General features: G+C 49.4%; 1 protein-coding gene across 1 annotated transcript; it reads right to left on the reverse strand.

Annotated features, from left to right (window-relative positions):
• Positions 1 to 221: 221 nt before the first annotated feature.
• Hdgfl3 (HDGF like 3) lies at positions 222 to 21,712 on the reverse strand. Its single transcript, XM_042671777.1, has 6 exons — positions 21,614 to 21,712; positions 8,784 to 8,860; positions 6,935 to 7,073; positions 6,394 to 6,552; positions 4,343 to 4,489; positions 222 to 1,383 (listed from the first exon to the last, which is right to left on the reverse strand). The coding sequence occupies exons 1-6, from the start codon at positions 21,695 to 21,697 to the stop codon at positions 1,378 to 1,380; spliced, it is 612 nt and encodes a 203-aa protein (XP_042527711.1). The 5' UTR covers positions 21,698 to 21,712; the 3' UTR covers positions 222 to 1,377.
• Between the last annotated feature and the right edge of the window lie 681 nt (positions 21,713 to 22,393).

Below are 22,393 nucleotides of genomic sequence, written 5' to 3' on the forward strand. Positions count from 1 at the left end.
TCGCCGCCGCCGCCAGCACCAACGGCCCCGGTGTGTACTTATCACATACTCTTTATGTTTATCAATTCTTCACCAAAAGAAGACAGGATGCCAAGGTGTGAGCTTAGGGTCCGCTGAGTGTGAAGACATGCGATCGCTTCTCAACCTCCCCAGTGTTCACCTAGAACCCAGAGAGCCTAAACATACAAGAGGGGAGAAAAAAAAGCCTTGCCTGCACTCGACTACCGTCAACTGGCTGTTGGCAAGTTTTGCTTTAATAACGAGTTACATTAATACCTCACGTCACAATAAAGCCAAATTACACTGACTCGATGGTTCACAACCTCAATCTTACTCCCAGTACACATTCCAATATATTTATTCTGTAAAAACAATACATTTTTTTGTTTTTGATTTTTTTTTTACAGTAAACTTTTCAACTACAAACCTCGAGTACTCGAAAAATGTTCAAAGGACGAGCAAAACAGGATCGATAAAACCCCAACGGACTAGATGTGTGCTCACGATATAGGCTGGCATAAAAATAAATTACGTTCTCTATTATCACAATAGCAACAATCATGTACACAGAGTAATGGTTTGTGGATGGCTATTTCACTATTCTAATTCTAGTTCCAGAAGGAAACAGTCCGTTTTCAAAGCCCCTAGGCGGAGTCAATGCCCTGTCGCTGCCATGGGCTACGCTGAGCTCCGCAGGTCCACGCGTCAAGGATCCATCTCGCGTGCTGGCTCAGCGTGTACTGGCATCGGGGAAAGATAAATCCCTGCCTTTAATTTGGAGTAACACAGAAGACTCACTATCTTCACATATAGAAACTCAGTTTGTGTACACACCGTGTATTTTGAGAAGTGTAAGCTGCTGACTAGCTATTTCTAATATAGAATAGACATTGTACAAGATGGTTGAACTTTTACACATAGCCTCAAAACTGAAGGACAATTTACTCTCCAATTTACCAATTATGTATGTAGGGATTAGCTCCTGAGTTCTGTCAAAGAGGACGTCCTGTCTTTATGCCTGTGCTGGGTGGTCATACAAAAATGCTCATAGTTAACTGAGTGCTTGGTCGACAGAGGCCAAGGCAGGACTTGACGAAAGGATCCCAGACATGTAGAAGTCTGCGCAAAACCTCAGTGTTTCTCAGTGGCTAAGGGCAACTTCATGCAATCAAGTAACAAGAAATCAAATCAATAACCTTAAAAAAGGCTAACATGTCTTTTCCAACGCAACAGAGGAATATGGACGATGTACGTACAAACTGGGCTGCCAGTGACAACAGGACTATGTGTAGGTTCATATCAAATCCAAGAATATTAGACAACCCAACAATGAACCTTCTTGTGGTTTCTCTTAATATGCAGCATTCGTTATGGTAGTTAGGTCTGTAAAAAAAGAAAGAAAACAAGCCGTTAGGTGATTTAGGGTTTCACAGAACTGTCTGCAGTACACAGTATACAAGTGGGTAAGCAACTGATCTGAATTGTGGCAGTAACCGTACTTAGCAAAAGCAACTTCCGAGGCTTTGCTTTTTTCCTATCAAAAAGTTCATGGAAAGCCGGGTGCTGGTGGCTCACGCCTGTATTCTAGCTACTCAGGAAGCTGAGTACTGAGGGTCACAGTTTGAAGCCAGCCCAGGGAAGAAAATCTATATTGCATTAACTACCAAACAAGCTGGAAGTGAAGCTGTGACTCAAGTGGCAGAACATTAGCAAAAGTTCAGGGTCAGTACTCAGGCCGAGTTCCAGCCCCAGGACTGGCACAAACAAAACAAAACATAAACTCAGATATTTGAGATGCTAGGTAGTTCAGTAGACTTTAATATAACAGAATATGGCAAGTTCAGTGGTGCTGTGGCTCAAGTGGTAGAGTGCTCGCCTTGAGCTAAAGAGCGCAGGGACAGCGCCCAGGCTCAGAGTTCAAGCCCCACGACCAACCAAAAAAAAAAAAACAACAACAAAACCCCAAAACCAAAATATGGCAAGTTCAGATTGCACATGCTGTCCAACATTTAATAAACAACCACATACCGAGTTAGTGAAATGTTAAACAAGAAGAGTCACAATTACTGAAGATACTGATCTGAAAGATCTTTTTATTATCTAGCTATATATCTTGGTGGGCATCTTTGCCTATGTATCTTTGGTTAGTATCTTTACCCAAATTAGCATCATGGCAGATAGAATGAGGAGCCACAGAATCTTCTACCACTTTAGACATTAAAGAGACTTGCAGAAGTGGAAGGCAGTGTCATCTTCCACAAAACATTTCTGGGAAAATTTGGCTGTATTTCATTAAAATGTGGTCTATGCTATGTAATAAGTTATTTTTAAATGAGTGACTTTTGCTTTTTTGGTGCCAGTACTGAGACTTGAACTCAGGGCCTGGGGGCACTGTCCTTTTAGCGTTTTCACTCAAGGCTAGCACTCTACCACTTGAGCCACAGTTCCATGCCTAGCTTTTTGGTAGTTAATTGGAGATAAGAATCTCGTGGACAGCTGGGCGCTGGTGGCTCACGCCTGTAATCCTAGCTACTCAGGAGGCTGAGATCTGAGGATCGCAATTCAAAACCAGCCTGGGCAGGGAAGTCTGAGAGACTCTTATTTCTAATTAACCATGAGAGGGCTGGGAAGGCGGCTCAGTGGTAGAGCGCTTGCCTTGCATGCCTGAGGCCCTGGGTTCGATTCCTCAGCACCACATAAGCAGAAAAAAAAAAGCCGGAAGTGGCGCTGTGGCTCAAGTGGTAGAGTGCTAGTCGAGCTGAAGAGCTGAGGGACAGCGCCCAGGCCCAGAGTTCAGGCCCACGACCAGACCCCCCCCCCAAAAAAAAAAGAAAAAAAAAGAAGCCAATTAACCCTGAGAAAACTGGAAGTGGCGCTGTGGCTCAAGTCATAGCGTGCTCACCTTAAGCTGAAGAGCTCACGGACAGTGTCCAGGCCCAGAGTTCAAGCCCCCGACAACAAACAAACAAAAACACAACAACAACAAAAAAAACTCATAACTAATATCTCTAGACATTCATTTCTAGTTATATAAGGTAAGGAAGCTAATACACGTGTACACTAGAAGATAAAAACGAGAATGCCTATAGCAAGGGAATTCTTAACTGCATAAGATGGGAACAACCCCTCACAGAATGCTGGATAAACTGTGGTATGCTCCCCCACAGTATAACCTGATTTCACCGTATTTGATGTTGGTATAATTTGGGGAGCGGAAGGGAAAAAACAAATTGTCTAAATAGGGATACAGGTTGATCCATTGCAACAATGAGATGAACAAGATGCTATGTCAAAAAATGAACTTTACAATTTAGGCCGGGGAGGGGGAGGGGTGGAGGGTGTAGCTGAGGAGATGGGAGGGAAGGGATGGTAGGGGAAAAACAGAGGAGGAGGCAACGATGCTGGATAAGAAATGTACTCATTACCTTGCTCATGTAACTGTAACCCTGTTCACAATAAAAAACTTACTTTAAAAAATTGTGGTGTGTTCACATAGCACACTACACTCCGAATACAAACTCCTCATACAGCAATGATTAAATGAATAAAAGCTGCTGCTATATGTAGTCACGTAAAAGAATCTTAAAAACGACGGCATTCCCAGCCACACAGGAGGCAGAGATGGAAGAATCACAGTTCAAGACTAGCCCAGCCCCCCCCCCCCCAAATTCGCAAGGTCTTATCTGGAAACAAGATGGGCATGGGGGTGTATACTTGTAATCCTAGCTATGTGGGAGGTGCAGAGAGAAGGATCATGGTCTGAGGCAGGGCAGGCCAAAAGCGGCTATCTGAAAAATAAAACTGAAGACAAAACCCAAGAGGTACTTCAGCGTGGCTCAAGTAGAGAGCGCTCCTCTAGCAAACAGACTATGAACTTAAATACCAGCACTGCCGAAGAACAACCAAACCCCAAGCTCCACTAAAAATGTGAACAGAGGTCAGCAGGACAAAAGACAGATAAATCTACCTCACAGGTATTTAGATACATCAATATTCAAATATTTGCTTGAATATTTAAACATCTAGAGTCACCAGGGATACATCAAATTACCTGCTGCTTCTGAGAAAGAAGTGACAATACATAATGCCGTATTTTGAAGCTACCATTAATTTTGTGAAACTAGAAATTTCATAATCACTTCATTTCAATAACAGACAATTTAATAAAGACAATGCCTGTTCATGAGCTCCAAACTGTCAGGCCGGTATGATCCCCCTTGGCTTCATGAGCAGAGGTGTCAAGCTGAGGCCATGTCTCACAAGCACAGAGTTTACTCCTGCTAAGACAGGGACCCTGCGTCTTCTGCATGGACAGGTGATAAAGGAAATCGAAAGCACATACCCCTTCGCTGGTTTTCTGCAAGTCTGAAGTTGTGTTTCTTGTGTCATTACCGGCATCTCCACCCTCAGAGCTGCTTTTGTTTTCCTCTTCTTTGCAGTCTTTATCATCTTCATCTCCTGGAGATTTCCGGGACTGTTTAGAGGATTTCTAAATATTTAGATGAGTTAAAATTATAGTCAAAACCAGAAATACAAGCTAGGTGCCAGTAGCTCACACCTTTAATCCTAGCTACTCAGAAGGCTGAGATCTGAGGAATGAGGTTTGAAGCCAGCAGGCAGACACATTCATTATCTCCAATCAACCAGCAAAAAGCAGGAAGTGGAGGTATGGCTCAAATGGTAGAGGGCCAGCCTGAAGAGAATGACAGCAAGAGGCCCTGATCTCAAGCCCCCACCCAACACCCTGGACTCTCAGCTGAACGCAGCGCAAGCAGGTGTGATGTGCAGCCTGTCAAGGCGGGGCTAGGTTATGCTGGATAGGTCATTTCTCTCACTGGCCTCAGATTAACTAGTGGGACAGGACCAAGAGGTAGACCCAACGTAAGGGACCATTTTGTTCTTCCCACTGTGTTATAGTAGGAGAAGTCAAGGTCTAGAGAAGCGAGGAAGACTTTCCAAGATGCATATGGAAGGCTAGGGATGGCTCAAGTGGCAAAGTGCTTTTACCCGTCAAACCCAAGGTCCCGAGTTCAAACCCAATGCTACCAAAACGCCCCAACAGAAACGAAGGTAATACACAGACGTTCATGTGCAATACCTGCTGAAGCTGCTGAGTGAAGAGCGAACTCAGAAAAAGTTACAAAACTTTACAAGCAGTGTGACAAATCAACTTTAATACTTTAAATCATCCTTAGTTTCTCAAGCACCCAAGGCTGAATGTGAGCCAGTCCTTTTCCTTGTTCACCCAGCGTTTGAAATGAGGCCTACAGGAAGATGAAAGACATCTAGGGCTGGGAAGGTGGCTCAGTGGTAGAGCGCTTGCCTTGCATGCCTGAGGCCCTGGGTTCGATTCCTCAGCACCACATAAGCAAAAAGAAAAAAGCCGCAAGTGGCGCTGTGGTTCAAGTGGTAGAGCGCTAGCCTTGAGCTGAAGAGCTGAGGGACAGCACCCAGGCCCAGAGTTCAGGCCCCACGACCGGACCCACCCACAAAAAAAAAAAAGAAAAGAAAAAGAAAGACATCTAAAGCTTGTGGCCGGAGTTGCTTAGCAGGGGCACGCAAGGGCAAACACTGCCTCTGAGTGTGTCTCAGTCAAAACAGGAAAACACAGCTTTCCCAATACCTGAAGAAACTTTAAAGATCTCTAAGTACACTGCAAATAAAACCCAAAGTAACTCAGTGCTGAGTACCGGCCTCACACGTTTATGACCCTGAGTTCAAACTCTAGTGCCACCAAACAACAACACTAAATTATCTAGGACTTTCCTCACAAGTTTTTTTTTTTCTCTCTCTCCCTTTTTTTTTTTTTTGGCGGTCATAGGGCTTGAACTCTGGGCCTGGGTGCTGTCCCTCAGCTCTTTAGCTCAGGGTGAGCGCTCTACCACTTGAGCTACAGCGCCACTTCCGGTTTTCTAGTGGTTTACTGGAGATAGGAGTCTCATGGTCTCTCCTGCCCGGGCTGGATTTGAACCGCGATCCTCAGATCTCAGCCTCCTGAGTAGCTAGGATTATAGGCGTGAGCCACTGGCGCCCGGCTCCTCACAAGTTTTTTAAATGCATGGAAAAAAAAATATGGTCTAGCTTAGTGACAAGGTATGTGATTTAAGTGCTTCTATCTGACTTTACTACCACCTGAGCCCAAACATCAGTTTCAAAGGCTTGACTTCACGGGCCTTTGCCTGCCAGGCGGGAGCTCGACCACTTGAGTCAGTCACACTCACGGCACTTTTCACTGTTGTTATTTTTGGGAATAGGGTCTCACTCTATGCCGAGGCCGGATGGACTGTGACTCCTACTTATAGTTCCTGAACAGGCGTGAACTCCACACCTGGCCCCACCTAAGCGCTTTTAGCGAGTATGCGTGCAACCGTAATACCCAGGAGTGTCAGTAACCTTTGAAGCATAGGACTTTTTCCGCTTTGAGCCTCCTTTTTCATTCTTCCTTTTGCCTTTTCCATCTTCTTCTACTCTGTCGCCTTCCTCCTCACTGCTGGCATCCGCCGTATTTCCACCTTCTCCCTCAGTTTCTGAAGAGCTCTGCTGTTGGATTGCCTAATGAAAAAAAGCTTAGCTAACTACATTTTGAAAAAAATATTTGCAACATAAAAGGTGATGAGAACCAGAGCCCACAGCTGTAATCCCTGCTACTCGGGATGAGGCTTTGAAGACAAACGCGGCGATGCAGCGATTGCTGCTTTACACTCAGCCAAGGGCTGACACACTTTCCAGGGGCCATTTAGCTTGACCTCTTTTAGGTAAAAGAGTTGCATTTAACCAAAGGTCTATGAAAGCCAAAACAACAACAAACAACCCTGACTTCAGATGGATGGCTAGTAGCTATTAGCATAAAGGACATAGGTGTGATTACACAGATGTGAAAAAGATTTAAGACCAAGCAAACAAGATGTAAAAATGACAGTGATATCGTTGTCACCTGGTATCCAGTAAACTTCACTCCTGGGTTGTTTTCTATTTCCCACAATCCTTCATTAAATCCTTTCCGTTTGTTTGACTTTCCAAACTTATCTTTGTATTCCTTATATGGAAAAAGGTCTTTGGGACCTAGAAATGCACTGCAGAGACATGAAAAACAGAAAAGATTTTAAATATCAGGATCAGTGAAGGTGTAGGAACATATTACAGCAAATATAAACCCTGAGCGGGGCACCTGCAGTTACAAGATGTTATAGACACATACTTTAAAAAAAGATACACCCAGCCATTAGTTGACATAGAGTGTTGTAAACTTCTTTCTGCTCAGGTTGGCCTCGAACCACAATTCCCTAACCTTCCACCTTCTGCCTCTCAAGTAGCTAGAATTATAGGCTTGAGGCACCGAGCTCAGGTGTTTATTAAATCTTGCTTCATCCTAAAAATGCAGCAACATGTCAAGTGGGAAAGAAATATCACAAAGGCATATGTACTTATTACGTTCACTTCTAAGCTTTCTACGACCTCTTAAAAGGAGAGAGCACCATAGCACGTGCTAGTAAACATGGGACTGAGTGCGGCGGGAGGCGGAGCATTGCTAAGCACGCTGGAGCCCTGGGTCTGAGACCGAGCAGCGTAAAATCAAACTGCACTAATCCAAACCCCCAACAATACAAAACGAAAGTAATAAAAACCCACAGAAGACACATTCCTGAAAGAAGCACAAGAGTCTACCCAGGAACAGAGATCTGACCTGACACCCCTTTCCTGGTTCTGCCAAGACAAAAAATGAAGAAGATGCCAGAGTGGTAAAGGCAATGAACTAATAAAGTGTTTCTATCAAGTCCCTACCTGCTAACATTCAAAGGAGAACTGGGGGGGGGAGGGGGGAAGGGAGGGGTCCTTTGTAGCCAGATGTGGTCATTGATCAGGTTCTGGCCAATGGAATAAATGAGCGTGGAGGCGCTGGCAACTTCCTATCCTTTCCTTACAAGGAGTGACTCCTCTCTGCCCTTCTCTGCCTCTTCTCTTGGCCTAGAGGAGGCTGTGTATTGCTGAGACTGGCTTGTTTATCTTTAAACTAAGCAAAGAAGGGAATACTGGTGAAGGACGGGCAGTAAGACCAGAGGGACCTGGTCCTCGGTCCTCCAGGACACATCCACCTGCAACTGAGTTCAAAAGAAAGAAACGAACATCTCTATTATTTGAGGTTGTAAATGAATGCGTACAGTTAGAAAACTCCAGAAACGTAGGTGCTGGCTCCAAGGGGCAACAAGCAAAACAGCTTCTCACAGAACAAAACCTTGTTCTGTGAAATATGAAAACAGTTTCTCTAGAAGGAGCTATAAAATTCCTGGGAGAGTAAGCACGTAAGTGTCCCCAGGAAGACTTCTGCTTAATGGCCAGCATTTACTCAGAAACAGGAATGACATTCAGAAGCCAAGATACACCTCATGCCACTCAGACACCTGTGGATGAAAAATCTTTTTTTTTTGGTGTCCGTCCTAGGGCTTGAACTCAGGGCCCAGGCGCTGTCCCAAAGCCTCTCTGTGCTCAAAGATAGCGCTCTACCCCTTGAACCACACCGCCACTTCCAGTCTTTTCTGTGTATGTGGTACTGAGGAATGGAACCCAGGGCTTCATGGGTGTTAGGCGAGCACCCTACCACTGAGCACCTTCCCAATACCTGAGAAATCCTTACGTTAAGAAAAATGTATTAAGCTTGGTAACTTCCTATCATCAATTATAATGAAAAACTAAAATACATGAAGCAGTGAAGAGCATCCTTAATAACGAAGTCCAGAGGAATCAAACTAATGCAGCTGAAACATAAAGGTATTTTCCTTACTTACGTTTCGTGAGTACCGAAAAAGAAGATAGGGTACTTGTTTGCGGGGGGCTTCACGGCTCCCTCAGGCAGTTCATCAATCTAGGAAAGACAAACTGAGTTTTCAGTGACCATAAATGCCATGTAAGCAGAGTCGATCATTTATTGCTAACTTTAAAATAAATTCATTACAATCCTAACAAGCGTTCTTTTCTTAAACCATGCGCATGTTTCTTCAGTGCTTATTAACTTCCACATGGAAGTTAAGACTATAAATTGATTATACTCATCATGACAATTCATAGGCAGGACCCAAGCTACTCATTTCCTTTGGCCAACAGAATTATATTCCTGGAACTCCATCCTTGTAAAATAATTGAAAACAACAAAACAAAAAAAGCACTTTTCTGGAGCAATAGCAAATATCCATATATCCCTAGACCGAGACATGTTGCTAAGAGGGAGAATTATAGACACTAACGTACGAAGTACCACGTGGTGGCCAAGGGCGTCACCTCCGGGCTCAGCCTGAATGCTGCCTCTCTCCTTGTCCCAGCTGGAATTAGCTTTGAAATGTACTTTTGACTCTTCTACTACAGATTTGCCCTGACTGTTCACTGCTTACAGCATTCCTAGCTGTATACCCAAGTAATTTCTGTATCTCTTAAAAGAAATGCCAGCCCTTCCCCAGATCTACCAGTTCTTATACACACCTGGGCTGAGAGCCTCCAGGAGAGTAAGGACTAAACTCCTTAGAATACACACACACGCGTGCACACACACACACACACATACACACACGCACGCACACACTTGCTGAGAATGTTTCAAGAAATGTTTTTGCTGGGCATGACAGCACACAGCTGTCACCCCAGCCTCTCAGGAGGTAGAGAGAAAGGTCATGGTTTGAGGACAGCTGGTGCAAATTGAGCCCAAGACTATGGGAGAAACAAAGTCAAGGAAACAGGACCAGGGCCATGAATCAAGTGGTACAGAACTAGTCAGCATAGAGCCTAGCTCTCCAGTATTGCAAGAGTACTGAGAGAAAGAGGTGGGAGTGGGGGGGGGGGCGGGGAGGGAGAGAAGGAGGCGTGGAGAAGGGAGGGTAGGGGGAGGAAGACGCTGGTCCATCTGCCCTCCGGTCGCTCCTCTTTCCCAGCTCCCGGTTAGCAAGGAGGGAACCACATAGCATTGTTTATAGACATGCAATTTCCCTTCACAACCACTCTAATGGCCGAACGAACGTCTCATCTTTCAGAGACACAAAGTGAGTGTTTATAGTTACGAACGTCTCATCTTTCAGAGACACAAAGTGAGTGTTTAGTTATAAAAATAAGAAAATAAACTATAAGAACCTACATTTCATGCTAGGTGCCGTTGGCTCACGCCTGTCATCCTAGCTACTCAGGAGGCTGAGATCTGAGGATCGCAGTTCAAAGCTAGCTCAGACAGGCAAGTCCATGAGACATGGTGCTGAGGCTCAAGTGACAGAGTGTTAGCCTTCAGCTGAAGAGTGCAGGGACAGCGCCCAGGCCCAGAGTTCAAGCCCCACGACGACCACCAAAAACAACAACAAAGAAAGAAAAAGAAAAGAAAAAAAAGAGATACTACATTTCTATACTTATGTATTTAACTTATAAGACACAGGCCAATTTACATGCATCTTTTATGTCTGATATGAAAAAAACATGACGTGGTATAAATGCCGGTTTCTCTCTTTTCGTTTTATTCTAGTCTGAGAAATAGGTGTTTTCAATTTGGCTAATTTTTGTCTTTTACTCTTTTATGTTAGGTAGTCCCCCTATAACCATTATACCATTAGGTTTTACTAGTTTAAATGAAAACCATTTATATATTTAATATAATACCTAGCTTTTTTATGCCTGATTTCTCTCTTCTGGTGTATCTTTATTCTACAAATTATAAATTTTAAATACTTCATTAAAATTTGATCAGCACTTCTAATACTTTAAAAGATACTATTAGCACAGTAATATTTATTCAATATTAAGAAGCTATTCATTAGTTCTAATCTGAAGGAGTTGGTGTTTCCCTCCCTCTCCCGCTCTTCCTTTTCCCACTCTTTATTAGCCTCCCCTCCAGTGTTTGGTGTAATAAACGCACAACCACTTTCCTAGCTGTACACTTTTGAAAAGGACACACGGCAAAGGCAAGAGAGGAGAAAGGCTCGGGCTGACGGAGCCGCAGTCTTAGGGCAGCACTGTCCGTTTCTGCTGAAGGCCCCGAATAACAGACACTTACTTTTTGTTCTTTTTTGGGGGGAGGGAGGCACATCAGGCTTTGAGTTCAGGGCTTTGTGTTCATGTGGTTTGCTTGCTGGCGCTCTACCACTTGAGCCACACCTCCTGTCTAGCTTTTTGTGTGGGCTGGCTAGATCTCAGCCTTCTGAGTGACCAGGATTACAGGCGTGAGCCACCAGCATCCAGCATCCAAGAGGTGAGCCAATGCGATCAGCCTCCCAGAGGAGGCAGACCACCCCTGGGCCTGGCTGTGGCACAGGGCTCTTCTGTGGGCCTTTACGGGTGACCGCGGGCACTGGAAGGTCTGAGAAAGTCCGCATGCCCACGACTGGCTCGCTGGCTGGCTCCAGTCCCCAGGGCTCAGCCAAGGGTGGGCAGTCTTAAATCCTGTCCAAGAGGGCCACCTGGAGGCAGGCGGCTGTGACTGCTCACCTTCTAATCCCACCTCCAGGGCTTTCTTCTGAGCTTCGGGTTCGCACCTGGGGGTATCCCAAAGATAGCTCAAATTTTAAAATTCTAAAACGACCTCTTAATCTTGTGGGTTACCCTGCTCAGCGCAGCCTGGCGTTGCTGTCTCCTAGACCTGGGAGCGACCTCCTGGCTTGTCAGTGCCGCGTCACACTAACCGTTCTTCCCAGCAGGGCAGCGGCCCGGCCTGCCCGTGTGCGCTCCGCTTCATTTCCTGCCTCTGCCTCTACAAAAGCCTCCGAACACATCTTCCAGGTCCTGCCCGACCCCAGCCTGGCTCCCGCAACCCATTCTTCAGCCCCTACATGTAGAGCAGATGGCCATTCAACTCTCCAGGGGCATTCCATCACACTCGACAAACTCGAAATTCATCAGTAAAACAAGAAGGCTTTACCCAACACGGCACAAAGCAGAACTGTTCCACACTGATTCTATTTCCGACAAATAAAGTTAGCAGAAGTTCAGCCACTTCATGTGGAGACTATCACGGGAGAGTCTGAGCACTCCTTGGTCCCTTGCTCTGTCTTCCTAACCTCCCCGCTTGAGGCCAGCTCTGGGCTGAACTGGTGAGGTTCAGGGGGGCGGGAGGGGGGGGGCAGGTCATGGGGCCTGAACTCTGGGCCTGGGCGCTGTCCCTCAGCTCTTCAGCTCAAGGCTAGCGCTCTACCACTTGAGCCACAGTGCCACTTGCGGCTTTTTTTTCTGCTTATGTGTTGCTGAGGAATCAAACCCAGGGCCTCAGGCACACAAGGCAAGCGCTCTACCACTGAGCACCTTCCCAGCCCCAGGTGAGGGGTTCTTAAGTCTTCTTCTCCAGTTACTTCCATCTTTGTCCTGGTCTGTGAGTCTGGAACAATCTCAACAGTCACACGGGACTCCTTTTTCCAGAAGCTGTGCCTACTGCTCCTGCCTTCCCTGCATCAGAGCACTCTCTCCAGACTGCTGTGCTTACTCCAATCAAGGGAGTGAGAAGGCAAATAACCGACGGAAGCCATGCATCTGACGAGAAGTCAGCATTCAAGGCCAGAGGAAAAACTCAAAGCTCAACAAGAAAGATGTCCAGCCAGATTAAATGGGGAAATGACCTAACTGCACTTATTTCAAACAAGCCATACACATGGCCAACAAGCACATAAAAGATGTTCAATGCCAATGCTCAATGGAAATGCAAATCAAAACCACATGAGCTGACATCTAACGCTCATTAGGATGGCAGCTATAAAACGTAACAAAAGACAGCAAGTGTGGGTAAGGAACTGGAGGAAGGGGAACCCTGGCACCCACATTCCCCCCGCCCCCAACATGATCAGAATTGCCATATGAGCAAGCAATATCTCTGGCTATGTGTCCTGAAAACTGAAGGCAGGACACCAGAGACATTTTCACTCTTATGTTCATAACAGCATCATTCATCACAGCCAAAAAGTGGGAAAAACTCAGCTGCTCACCAATGGACAGGTGGGTAAGTACACGCATAAACTTGGAGACTGTCTTTATAAAAAGCACTGGCCTCCCCCTTGCGCCCAATAGGTAAACAAAACTAAATGAATACAGATTTGGCATCTCTGTGTTCATTTGTTATCTGCCAACAACAGAAAAGGTAATAGTGATGTAGGAACTTGCATTTATTTTTGGAGATAAATGGCCAGGCCTGGTCTGCTGGGACCTTTGTAGGGCTGGGCTTGTCCTACAATTCTGGTAACACACACACACACACACACACACACACACACACAGAAGCATATGCCATAGTGTACTACTACTCAGTCTCTAAGAAGGAAGGCAGCTGGGTGTGGTAGTGCATGGCTTTAATCCTATCTACACAGGAGGAGACTGGGAGGATGGCTGCTTGAGGCCAGGGCTGTGAAAAGTCTGTGTGGACCTCAACGGGTGAAACCTAGTGGGTGACCAATACAAAGCTGGGTGTGGGGCCGCGTACCCGACACTCCAGAAATGTAACCAGGAGAGGCCTAGGCATACACACGAGTCCTCTCAAAAAGCACTCAAAGTAATAAGAGATGGGGGCGTGGCCCGGGCGGGAAAGCACCTGCCTAGCAAGCACAAGGCCTGAGTTCAAAACCCCAACACCAGCCCAGAGGGCAAACAGACAGAGAAGAAGATTCAGACAGGATCCACCGGATGGCCGGAGGACACCGCGCTCAGTGAAGCCTCACCGCACCCGGGCCACGCTGGAGCCCTCTCCTCGGAACCCACAGCGCCTTGGGACAGAGCTTCCGCGCGTTTTGCGGCCCACCCCCTTGCCATCTACGTCTTCCTTCATGTGAGACACGCAATGATTTGAAGGCTGCTATGACAGCTCTTACATCTCCTCTCTTCCCGAGCCATCAAATCTCTGAGAGTTTGTTGAGATCTTTTAAATTATTATACTCCCAGTGGACACCATGTTGAAAATGAGCAACAGAGGGAAAAACTGGGAGAGAAGGGGTGAGACTGGCCAAAACGAAAGGAACTCTTACCTGACTTATGTAACTGCAACCCTCTGTGTATCACCTTTATAACAACAATGAAAAACAAAAATACTCTAATTAACAATTTAAAAAACCCTGTTGACTTCAAGCTGTCACAAAACGATATCATTAATGTTCTGAAATACATACAAATATAATTGATAGGTACAAATTCTTTATACTATACTTAAAGTACTACAATCACACAAGATATTATCTGTAGACTAAATGGAAATATGACTAATAAAATTCAAAAGCCAAGTGCTGGTGGCTCACGCCTGTCATCCTAGCTACTCAGGAGGCTGAGCTCTGAGGATCGAGGTTCAAAGCCACCCAGTGCAGAAAAGTCTGTGGGACTCTCATCGCCAATAAACCAGTCAGGAAACTGGAAGTGGTGCTGTGGCTCAAGTGGTAGAGTGCTCGCCTAGAGCTGAAGAGCTGAGGGACAGTGCCCAGGCCCAGAGTTCAATCCCATGACAGAGAAAAAAAAAATCAAGCTGGTAAAATTAATACTTTCTTGTGGCACTGACATTGTTCAACTGAAGCCACTTCCAGTCCCATGTGCATATGCCTCATCTGCTTTTGGGTTTGGCATGCTCATACTGCCCTGAGTGGTGTGATGAATCAGGGCTCATGAGTAAAACCACAATGCTGGTTCTGCACAGCTCACGCAACACCATTAGGTGTGCAGTAAGCTGTGGGACGTGCAGAGAAGGGCCATCGGGGGTGACTCACCAACTTTTTGGGGGGAGGGGTAGGTAACTGGCTGAACAATATTTTTTTACTAAGAATACTTGGGTGGGAAGGGGTAGTTAGATTAGTATTTTTGGAGGGGTAATGTGGTTTGCACACAGAGACTTGCATTTGCTTGGCTTTCTCAGTGTGTTAGCACGGCTGGCACTCTACCACTGTGTCACACCTCCAGCCCTACTTTTTGCTGGCTAATTTGGAGATGGAGTCTCCTGCATTTTTTTTAACCTAGGCTGGCTTGACACCACAGCCCCTAGCCCTTAGCCTCCTGAGTAGCTAGGACTACAGACCTGCACCACCGGCACCTGGCTGCTAGATCATGTTTAACCATGAATCTGTGCTACCCAAGGGACAGGCAGATGACCTGTCTCTAAGGAGAGTGGATTCACGAACTGGAGCCTCTCAGTCATGCCCTTGGGCCTGAAGCAGGTTTGAAAGACCTGTGAAGCACCGTCAGAGACGTGCAAGAACCTTTCAAAAAAGCAGCACAGGAGGGAGACAAGAGAGACTTTTAAGTGCAGTGTTAAATCCATAGGAGCAGGTCACAGACGCCTCTGAGAGCAGGTGAAGGAGCACAAGAAGGCCAGGCCCCATGGAGGCTTGGCTACCAAGGGAAGCAGGGCGGTGAGCAGCGCCAGGTCATTTCTAGTCTGCAGAGAGAGGGTGAGTCAAGGAAGAGGCTGACAAATGAGAAAAAGACCTTTTCAGGTCATCTTTTGGCTCTAGCACTAGAATGCATTAAAAAAAAAAAAGGTGGAAGGCTGGGAAGGCGGCTCAGAGGTAGAGCGCTCGCCTAGCATGCATGAAGCCCTGGGTTCCATTCCTCAGCACCGCATACACAGAAAAGGCCGGAAGTGGTGCTGTGGCTCAAACGGTAGCATGACAGCACTGAGCAAAAGAACCTCAAGACCCAGGACTGGCAAAAAAGTGAGTGGAAAAGCCAAGCTGGAACATGAGGCCTTGAGTTCAAGACCCAGTATCAGCACAAAACCAAACCAAACCACAACCCCCCCAAACAACAACAAAATAATCTGTTGACTTTTAATGGAGGAAGAAAAAGGTAGGGTCAAACATCAAAGGGAGAAGGAAGGGGTGAAGGGGACAAACTAACCATCCTCGGAATGAGGCTGAAAGGAGGCATTCTGTCCTGGCTGGGGAACCCACGGAGCTTTGTGGGGACAGCTAGGGGACAGCTAGTCTGCGGGAGACCAGGCATCTGCCAGGGCCAGGCGATACGCAGAAGCTCCTCTGCCTACAAGGCTTTGACTTCTTCGCTGCCCCACCTGCGTCCTAGAAGCCAGGGAGAGAGGAAAGGCAGAGGAGGAGAGTAGAGGAAGGGCAGGAGGAAGAGGATTCTCATGTACAGCGAGACAGGAAGCTGTAGTCGGGACGCACTGGCATCTACTTTCTCTGCCAGAAGCTGGCTGGCAGCGCGGCCCATCCGTGCGGGAGCAGAGGCAGAGGCCGTAGGGTGAACGCATCAAAGTAAAAGGGAGACGGGGCGAGTGCTGTTTGACCTGCCACGAGGTCTAATGGGTCCGGAGCGGGGCGAAGGGAGCTAATATGCCACAAGAGAATGGGGTGTCAGGGTCTCGTCTGAGTTTACAAGCGGTTTTTGCGGCCACTTGGGCACCCTCGGCCCGGTGTACTTCAAACCCCTTCAACTGCCACTCTGCTTTCCCAGGTCTACTTATGCCCCTGGCTTCCACAACAGCAGAACAAGAAGCACATGGGTTCTGTGTGGCTAAATAAACTTTTGCCTTAGACAGGAGCTTATTAGAAATGAAGACGGGATACCATCCTATTTCCTAGCTCTGATCAAAGGCTCACCAGCAAACCCCGAGAGCAACAAGAGGCGAATGGCCAGGGTCACCTAGCCACACAGACACAAATCCAATGCGAGTCTTTGTGTCCCGAGATATTTCCTGGATGTATTTATTTTCAAATAAAATAACTCTTATTCCTCATATTTATTTCTTACTGTGGGTTATTAAAAAAAAAGTCTGAGGGGCTGGGAAGGTGGCTCAGTGGTAGAGTGCTTGCCTTGCATGCCTGAGGCCCTGGGTTCGATTCCTCAGCACCACATAAGCAAAAAAAGAAAAAAAAGCCGGAAGTGGCGCTGTGGCTCAAGTGGTAGAGCGCTAGCCTTGAGCTGAAGAGCTGAGGGACAGCGCCCAGGCCCAGAGTTCAAGCCCCACGACCGGACCCCCCCCCAAAAAAGTCTGAAAGCTACCGTATTAGAATCAATTCATTATTATTCATTTCCAGGTTCAAATACTTTTTCAAAATTACTGAATGCATGTAATAGTTCCACGAAGAAGAAAATTTTAACCTTAAGAGTTGATCTCATTTTGAAAGACTTCCAAAAATAAGAACTTAAAATACTGCTCCTTGTAAATATACATTTCCTTCCAAATTCAAGATGTCACTGGTACCAAAGTTCTATGTCAGCATCAAAAAGGAAAGACTGAAAACTGTTATTCTCTGACTAATCTACACGAAATTCTTTAGTCTTTGGTGAAACTTTTTTATAACTGCTAACTACCACTGAACCAGTCAGTTATAACAACTCTTTTTTTTTGGGGGGGGGGGGGTCAGCTGTAGGGCTTACACTCAGAACCTGGCACTGCCCTTGAGCCTCTTTGTGCTCAAGGCTAGAGCTCTAACACTTGAGCTACAGCGCCACCTCTGGTTTTTGAGTAGTTAACTGGAAATAAAGAGTCTCATGGGGACTTTTCTGCCCAGGCTGGCTTTGAACCCCAATCCTTAAATCTCAGCCTCCTGAGTAGCTGCGATTACAGGTGTGAGCCACTGGCACAAGTCTTATCTTAAACATATTGTTGTATTAGGAACTGCAGTTATTGTGCTAACAAGAATCTCCTAATCCCCAGGGAGGCAACCTTGGTGCTACCCAAAACCAGAAATCTCTACTTCCGAACAGCTTTGAAGCTAGACGCTATGATCAGAATCCGTGGAGTCAGAGTCCCTGTGAGCAAGCAGGAAAGGATGTGGCCCACACCCGTCTGGTCTGTGTGCCAAGTGGTCCACAAACCCCCAAGCTATGGAGAATCATAAGAAACGGCCTATTTCTCTTGGGAATCAAACAATCAACCTCAATCAACAATTCTCAGAACCTAGAGTCAATCTAAAACAACAACCACCAAAAATCCAAAACCATAAGGAAACTGCTGGAAAGCATTTGCCAAGCCACACAAGCACTCACTCAGACTTTACGAGGTCCTTGCGTGGTATAAATGTTTAGTGTCCTTAGGAGGTAATTATTAGGTTCTTAAGTAGACAACAATTCTTTCATGAATAATAGTTGATCCTGTAGAAGAAAAGGAAGCTGGTTGCTGGTGGCTCACGCCTGGAATCCCAGTGACTCGGGAAGCTAAGATCTGAGGACTGTGCTTTGAAGCCAGTCTGGGCAGGAAAGTCTGTGAGACTCTTCATCTCCAACTAACCCCCAGAAAACCAGCAGTACAGCTGTGGCTCAAAGTGGAGAGTGCTAGCCTTGAGCAGAAAAGCTCAGGGACAGCACCCAGGCCCTGCGTTCAAACCCTACCACTGACAAAAGGAAAAAAGAAAGAAAAGTCCATTCTCCCTATTATTCTACAACCAGGTAGTAAAAGATTCCTCAACCCGCACACTGAGAACAGTATCAAGTCTGGTCACGCGCTGAAAATCTACAAATAAAAGCGGTGTAGTCATACAGCGGAGTACACTGGAGAGTGGGAAGGGGAAAAGGCAGGGAGGGGTGTGCAAGGCCACTCGGGCTGTCCGGGGACGGCCGGCCCTTCCCAGGAGCCTCCAAGCCCTCCGTGGGAATCTGAAACTGTTTATTACCAAACTGCAATACCATGATTTTTTGCTCCCTGTACATACATACCTATGATAAGGTCTTATTTACAAACCAGGCACAGTGAGACATTAAGTATTAAAGCTACAGGTGGTAGTCACTTGACTGTGGTCTCTTCTGGCACTGTACTGCTGGACTATGGAAGGTAATGCCACGGGCAAGAGGGGCCTTCTGCAATCTCTTTGTGGTGGGAGTTACCCTCATGGCACAGACTGGTGAGTATGTGTAAGGAAGATTAAGGAATGTACTTGGGTCAGAAGTGGGAAGCCCAGCCAGGAGCTGGATCCAACCAGTTCGACCTGGGCCCCTCCTGACCCACATCGCACCAGGCTGCAGAGGCCCAGCATCTTCCTCCCAGGTGCTTGCCACTCCTGGGAGGACCGGCCCTTTACTGTGGGAAAACTCCTTCCTACAGAACCAATGCAAGCCATCTCCCCACTTCTCCTCCAAGGTTTAATTCTTGGGGCTGCAGAGAGTCTACACTCCATGACTGACTTCACATGAAGTAAGGGCTGAGCAAGTAGGATTTATTTTCCAGTTAAGATTTGATTGTAATAGCTTAAAATGAGGACAGTACCTCAAATTACCGAGTTGCATTGCAAGCATATGGGAAGCATCTATAATCAAGAGCAGGGACTCACATACTTTCTTCTAACCTTTACCTTGGGAACTGCAACATGCAATTTTAAAAAGTCTCAGAACCTTCTCTTTGAGTTCATGTTAAATAGAAACAGGCCTATTTTTTCTTTTATGTAAAAATGTGATGCATTTTGCTTTCTCATCTTATTTTCCATTTTGCCTTGGAATAGTAACTTCCAGGAACAACTTTATAGTATCACTGTGCGTGTGTGTACTAGAGTTTAGTTTGAAAATTTGTTCAAGTCTGGTGCTCTACCACTTGAGTCACAGCTCGCTTTCTAGCTTTGTGCTGGCTAACTGGAGATAAGGATCTTACAGACTTTCCTGCCCAGACACCTCTAACCACAACCCTCAGATATCAGCCTCCTGAGGAGCCAGGATTACAAGTGTGAGCTGCTGGCTTAACTTCCAAGATTTACAAGAATCACTTCTGCAGCGATTTTCTGCTTCACAAACGACCACAGGTGGACAACCTGTGCCAGCAGCGTGGCACTGAAAACGTAAGCTTATGCTCTTTCGGGGTATTTTTCACAGGTAAGATGCAGGGAAGCCCTGTGCTGGCGGTATGACCAACAGCTCTAATATATGCACATGGCCTCTAGGGCCGTTTAGTTTCCTTACTTGGCAAGTATATCCGAGATTCCCTAAGGACTCAACGCCAATCTTGCCCCTTTAAGCGACATATACTATTTTCAAGCCTATTTTAAAGCAACAAAAGCCCACAACTCTGGTGTTTCTATGTGGAGATCTTTGTCTTGTTCAGGGCCTGCAGTTCTCATGGGGGTTCGGGGCCTGCAGGTCTCCCGTGGGGTACAGGGCCTGCAGGTCTCCCGTGGGGTACAGGGCCTGCAGGTCTCCCGTGGGGTACAGGGCCTGCAGGTCTCCCGTGGGGTACAGGGCCTGCAGGTCTCCCGTGGGGTACAGGGCCTGCAGGTCTCCCGTGGGGTACAGGGCCTGCAGGTCTCCCGTGGGGTACAGGGCCTGCAGGTCTCCCGTGGGGTACAGGGCCTGCAGGTCTCCCGTGGGGTACAGGGCCTGCAGGTCTCCCGTGGGGTACAGGGCCTGCAGGTCTCCCGTGGGGTACAGGGCCTGCAGGTCTCCCGTGGGGTACAGGGCCTGCAGGTCTCAGGGGGGTACAGGGCCTGCAGATCTCAGGGGGGTACAGGGCCTGCAGATCTCCCGTGGGGTACAGGGCCTGCAGGTCTCATGTGGGGTACAGGGCCTGCAGATCTCATGTGGGGTACAGGGCCTGCAGGTCTCATGTGGGGTACAGGGCCTGCAGGTCTCAGGGGGGTACAGGGCCTGCAGGTTTCACTTGGGGTTCGGGGCCTGCAGGCCTGGGGGGGATACAGGGCCTGCAGTTCTCACGGGGGCTCGGGGCCTGCAGGTCTGGGGTACAGGGCCTGCAGGTCTGGGTGTGTGTGTGTGTGTGTGTACAGGGCCTGCAGGTCTCACTGGGGGGGGGAGGGGTTACATGGCCTGCAGGTCTGGAAGGGGGGTACAGGGCCTGCAGGTCTCATGGGGGTTCAGGGCCTGCAGATTTCACTTGGGGTTTGGGCCTACAGGTCTCAGGGGGGTTCGGGGCCTGCAGATCTCACTTGGGGTTCAGGGCCTGCAGATCTCACTTGGGGTTCGGGGCCTGCAGGTCTCACGGGGGTTCGGGGCCTGCAGGTCTCAGGGGGGTTCAGGGCCTGCAGGTCTCATGGGGGCTCGGGGCCTGCAGGTCTCAGGGGGGTTCAGGGCCTGCAGATCTCACTTGGGGTTCAGGGCCTGCAGATCTCACTTGGGGTTCAGGGCCTGCAGATCTCACTTGGGGTTCAGGGCCTGCAGATCTCACTTGGGGTTCAGGGCCTGCAGATCTCACTTGGGGTTCGGGGCCTGCAGGTCTCACGGGGGTTCGGGGCCTGCAGGTCTCAGGGGGGTTCGGGGCCTGTAGGTCTCAGGGGGGTTCGGGGCCTGCAGGTCTCAGGGGGGTTCGGGGCCTGCTGGTCTCACGGGGCTGCGTCTTGAGGTGCGGGCTGCAGAGCCCCGGGGTGATGACTTGGTGGTGCGAGCTCGCGCGGGCTGGCTGTGTCCCGGCATCACGGCGTGAGCAGCGCCGCGCGCGCACGCAACGCGCAGTACAGACCTCTCCGTCCACGCGCGCACGCGTGGGCGACACCGTGCTGCGCAGGCCGCCCGCACCCTGCCCGCGCGGCCCCGGCCGGCCACGCGTGATGTCACTTCCTCCAGTGACGAGCTTCCCCGGTCCCCGGCACTGCGGACACCGCCCGGCGCGGCCCGGTCCCTCCGCCGCGCCCGCCCCGCCCCGCCCCGCGCGCGGGGCCCGCGCCGACGCCCGCCCGCGCGGGGCCGCGGGGACAATGACGGCGCGGGCGGCGCCCCGCGGGCCAGGCCCCGCCGTACTCACCCGCGCCGGCCAGTGCGGGTAGCCCTTCATCTTGGCGAAGACCAGGTCGCCCGCTCGGTACTCGCGGGGCCGCGGCCGCGCCATCGTCCTCGGTGGCCGCGCAGGCCGGGGGGCGGGGGCGCCGCGAGGGCCGCGAGTCTCCGCCGGGCCGCGCCCCGCGCAATCCCCCCGGGCAGCGACCGCACACGCGGCCCCGCGGCCGTCCTCGCGCCCCGCCCGCCCGCCCGCGCCGCGCTAACGCCGGGTGCGCGGCCGGCGTCCGCGGGGAAACCGTGCGCGCCGCGGCGCTCGCGGGGCGGGAGGCGGTGCGCGTGCCCCGGCCCAGCTCCGAACCGCGGGCGCGGGAGGCAGCGCCCACTCCCGCCCGCCGCCGCCGCCGCCGCCGCCGCCGGTTCTCTTTTGTTCTCAGCCCGACTGCCGGCCGCCGCCCAGCCAATCACCACCGGCCGCCCCCGGCCCGCCGTCCGCGCCGCGCGGGGGCCGCGCCCGCCTCCCGCCCGACCCCGCGCGCCCGGCCCCGCGCCCCGCCTCCCGCCCGACCCCGCGCGCCCGGCCCCGCGCCCCGCCTCCCGCCCGGCCCCGCGCCCCGCCTCCCGCCCGACCCCGCGCCCCGCCTCCCGCCCCGACCCCGCGCGCCCGGCCCCGCGCCCCGCCTCCCGCCCGGCCCCGCGCCCCGCCTCCCGCCCGGCCCCGCGCGCCCGGCCCCGCGCCCGCCTCCCGCCCGGCCCCGCGCGCCCGGCCCCGCCTCCCGCCCGACCCCGCGCCCCGCCTCCCGCCCGA

This window comes from Dipodomys spectabilis, unplaced genomic scaffold, assembly GCF_019054845.1.
Source record: "Dipodomys spectabilis isolate Male_0828 unplaced genomic scaffold, ASM1905484v1 ptg000668l, whole genome shotgun sequence".
Taxonomy (NCBI): Eukaryota; Metazoa; Chordata; class Mammalia; order Rodentia; family Heteromyidae; genus Dipodomys; species Dipodomys spectabilis.